General features: G+C 39.2%; 1 protein-coding gene across 2 annotated transcripts in view; it reads left to right on the top strand.

The window, feature by feature from the left end:
* The window catches only part of chrnb1 (cholinergic receptor, nicotinic, beta 1 (muscle)), a 23743-nt gene that overhangs the window by 10195 nt on the left and 11493 nt on the right, over positions 1-2055 (top strand). For both annotated transcript variants that reach the window (XM_035675314.1, XM_035675313.1), the window contains 3 exons: positions 386-494; positions 586-730; positions 1249-1434. In XM_035675314.1, the coding sequence (XP_035531207.1) occupies positions 386-494; positions 586-730; positions 1249-1434 (440 nt within the window). The remainder of the gene's footprint in view (positions 1-385; positions 495-585; positions 731-1248; positions 1435-2055) is intronic.

Raw genomic sequence — 2055 nt, 5'->3', positions numbered from 1 at the left:
CTGGGGGTTAAGGTATTTACGCATCATATCTGCGGGGAGTGATGAGGTCGGAGCCTAGACGCCAAAAATCTAAATATGCTGTACTGCTTAATAAACATTCCAAACGTGAGTTGGCTGACTGAACTGTTTTTTTGTTTGCTAACTGGAGCCTGTCCCAGCATGCACTCAGTGAAAGGTAGTAATACACCCTGTGCAGTTCAAAAACTCTATATAAAATTACTCTATGGCTGCAATCATACATATGTGTTTGTAATATAGGAAGAACAGAAGGGACAACATGCAAACTCTGAACAAACCTCAGACATTGTTTTCTGGGAGGTGACTGGTGTGTGGTCTAGTAAGTGAGTAAAGAAGTTTCTAATTGTATCTGAATCTCTGTTTGCAGTAATGACGGGGTGTTTGATGTGGCCCTGCATGTTCATGTGCAGGCTTACAGTAATGGCAGAGTAACCTGGACTCCCCCTGCACTCTACTGCAGCTCATGTGGGGTTAAGGTGAGCATCAACACATTAAACAGTTTTTATGTTTTCCACTCATTTCCTCCTCTCTAAATCCTGTAACATCCCTGTTTGTTTCTCTGTTTAGGTAACTTATTTCCCATTTGACTGGCAGAACTGCACCATGCAGTTCCGCTCCTACACGTATGACGCAACCGAGATCGACGTGCAGTACGCGCTGGACTTGAAGGGCAACGAGATCAGGGAGATCCAACTGGACGAAGCTTACAGTGGTGAGAATTTGATGGGGAACACGAGAGGATGGACAAATGGACGGACAGATGGATGACAGAACACAATTTTTTAAATGAATAAATAAATGAAACATTCATTAGATTGCAATAATCCCATGTTTAACCAGTTTCAGTTTGCTTTTAGATGGTTAAATAAAATATATTAAAGGTCCAATGTGTAACATTTGGGAAGATCTATTGCCAGATGTTTGCATTAGTGTATAATCACCTGGAAAAAGAATTTCATTTAGTTTATTCCTACATACTGTTTCTTTAAAGGTAGTAACATCTGCACAGTAGATTACACTGTAGTAGTTGTTAGGGGGGATATATTCCTTTGCACAATATAGTGACTTCTCCATGCTTTAATTTTCTCTCATGAGACCCTTTATGCTTGCTTTTGCTGAATATCTGAACCATAGTCACAGAAGTGTTTTTACTTGTTTGCACTTTTGTTTCAAACCTCTTCTTTTATGCATATTTGTTGTTTGTGTTGCAAATTCTGAATGTTTCTCCAGAGGGCGGCGAGTGGCACATCAAACACAAGGCGTGCAGAAAGAACATGAATGATGATCAATATGAGGACATGACCTGCTACCTGATCATCGAGAGGAAGCCTCTGTACTACGTGCTCAACATCATCCTCCCCTGCATTCTCATCACCATCATCGCTATCTTTAACTTCTACCTGCCCCCTGATGCAGGTATACCATGTATCTATACCATACAGAGGGATACATACAAATCAGTTTAGTATGAACAAAAGGTAAAGAGAGTGAAAGCTTAGCTAGTTTGACTTATAATGCATATATTTGACACCTTGGTATGGTTTAAACCTCTAAACTTACTAATACACAAACCTACATTTCCTAATTGTGTTTGTGTGGTCTAGTTGAATTGGGCAATCACACATTTGTACAAAGTTGTTTCCCATAGAGCACTGCCGAATCAATAACCTTGAAAATGAAAATAGTAGAATGAGTGTTCATCTGAAGACTGTACCTTGTTCGAAACATGATTTCTGTTGTTTACACAGATTCATTAAGCAATCAGTCTGCATGTGTTCACTGCTCAGTAAGATCCGGTACAGAGATTTTACATGTGCACTTAGGGGGGAAAAACAAAACAAATCTAGTTTTAAAATGTTGAATTGAATTATACCAATTAAGATTATGACTTTATACCATCTGAAGATAATCGGATGAACATGACACTTCCTGTATCCAGAATACCGCCTAATTCTCATGTACATCACTGTGCAAAGTTGATAGGGGAGAGGGGAGTAACATAAAGGTAGATGATTCAAATCAAGACTAAAAACTCAC

This window comes from Morone saxatilis, unplaced genomic scaffold (genome assembly GCF_004916995.1).
Source record: "Morone saxatilis isolate NCDOM2014 unplaced genomic scaffold, NCSU_SB_2.0 Contig4, whole genome shotgun sequence".
NCBI lineage: Eukaryota > Metazoa > Chordata > Actinopteri > Moronidae > Morone > Morone saxatilis.
Note: the sequence above shows the minus strand (reverse complement) of the source record. Positions and strands in the feature narration are given on the sequence as shown.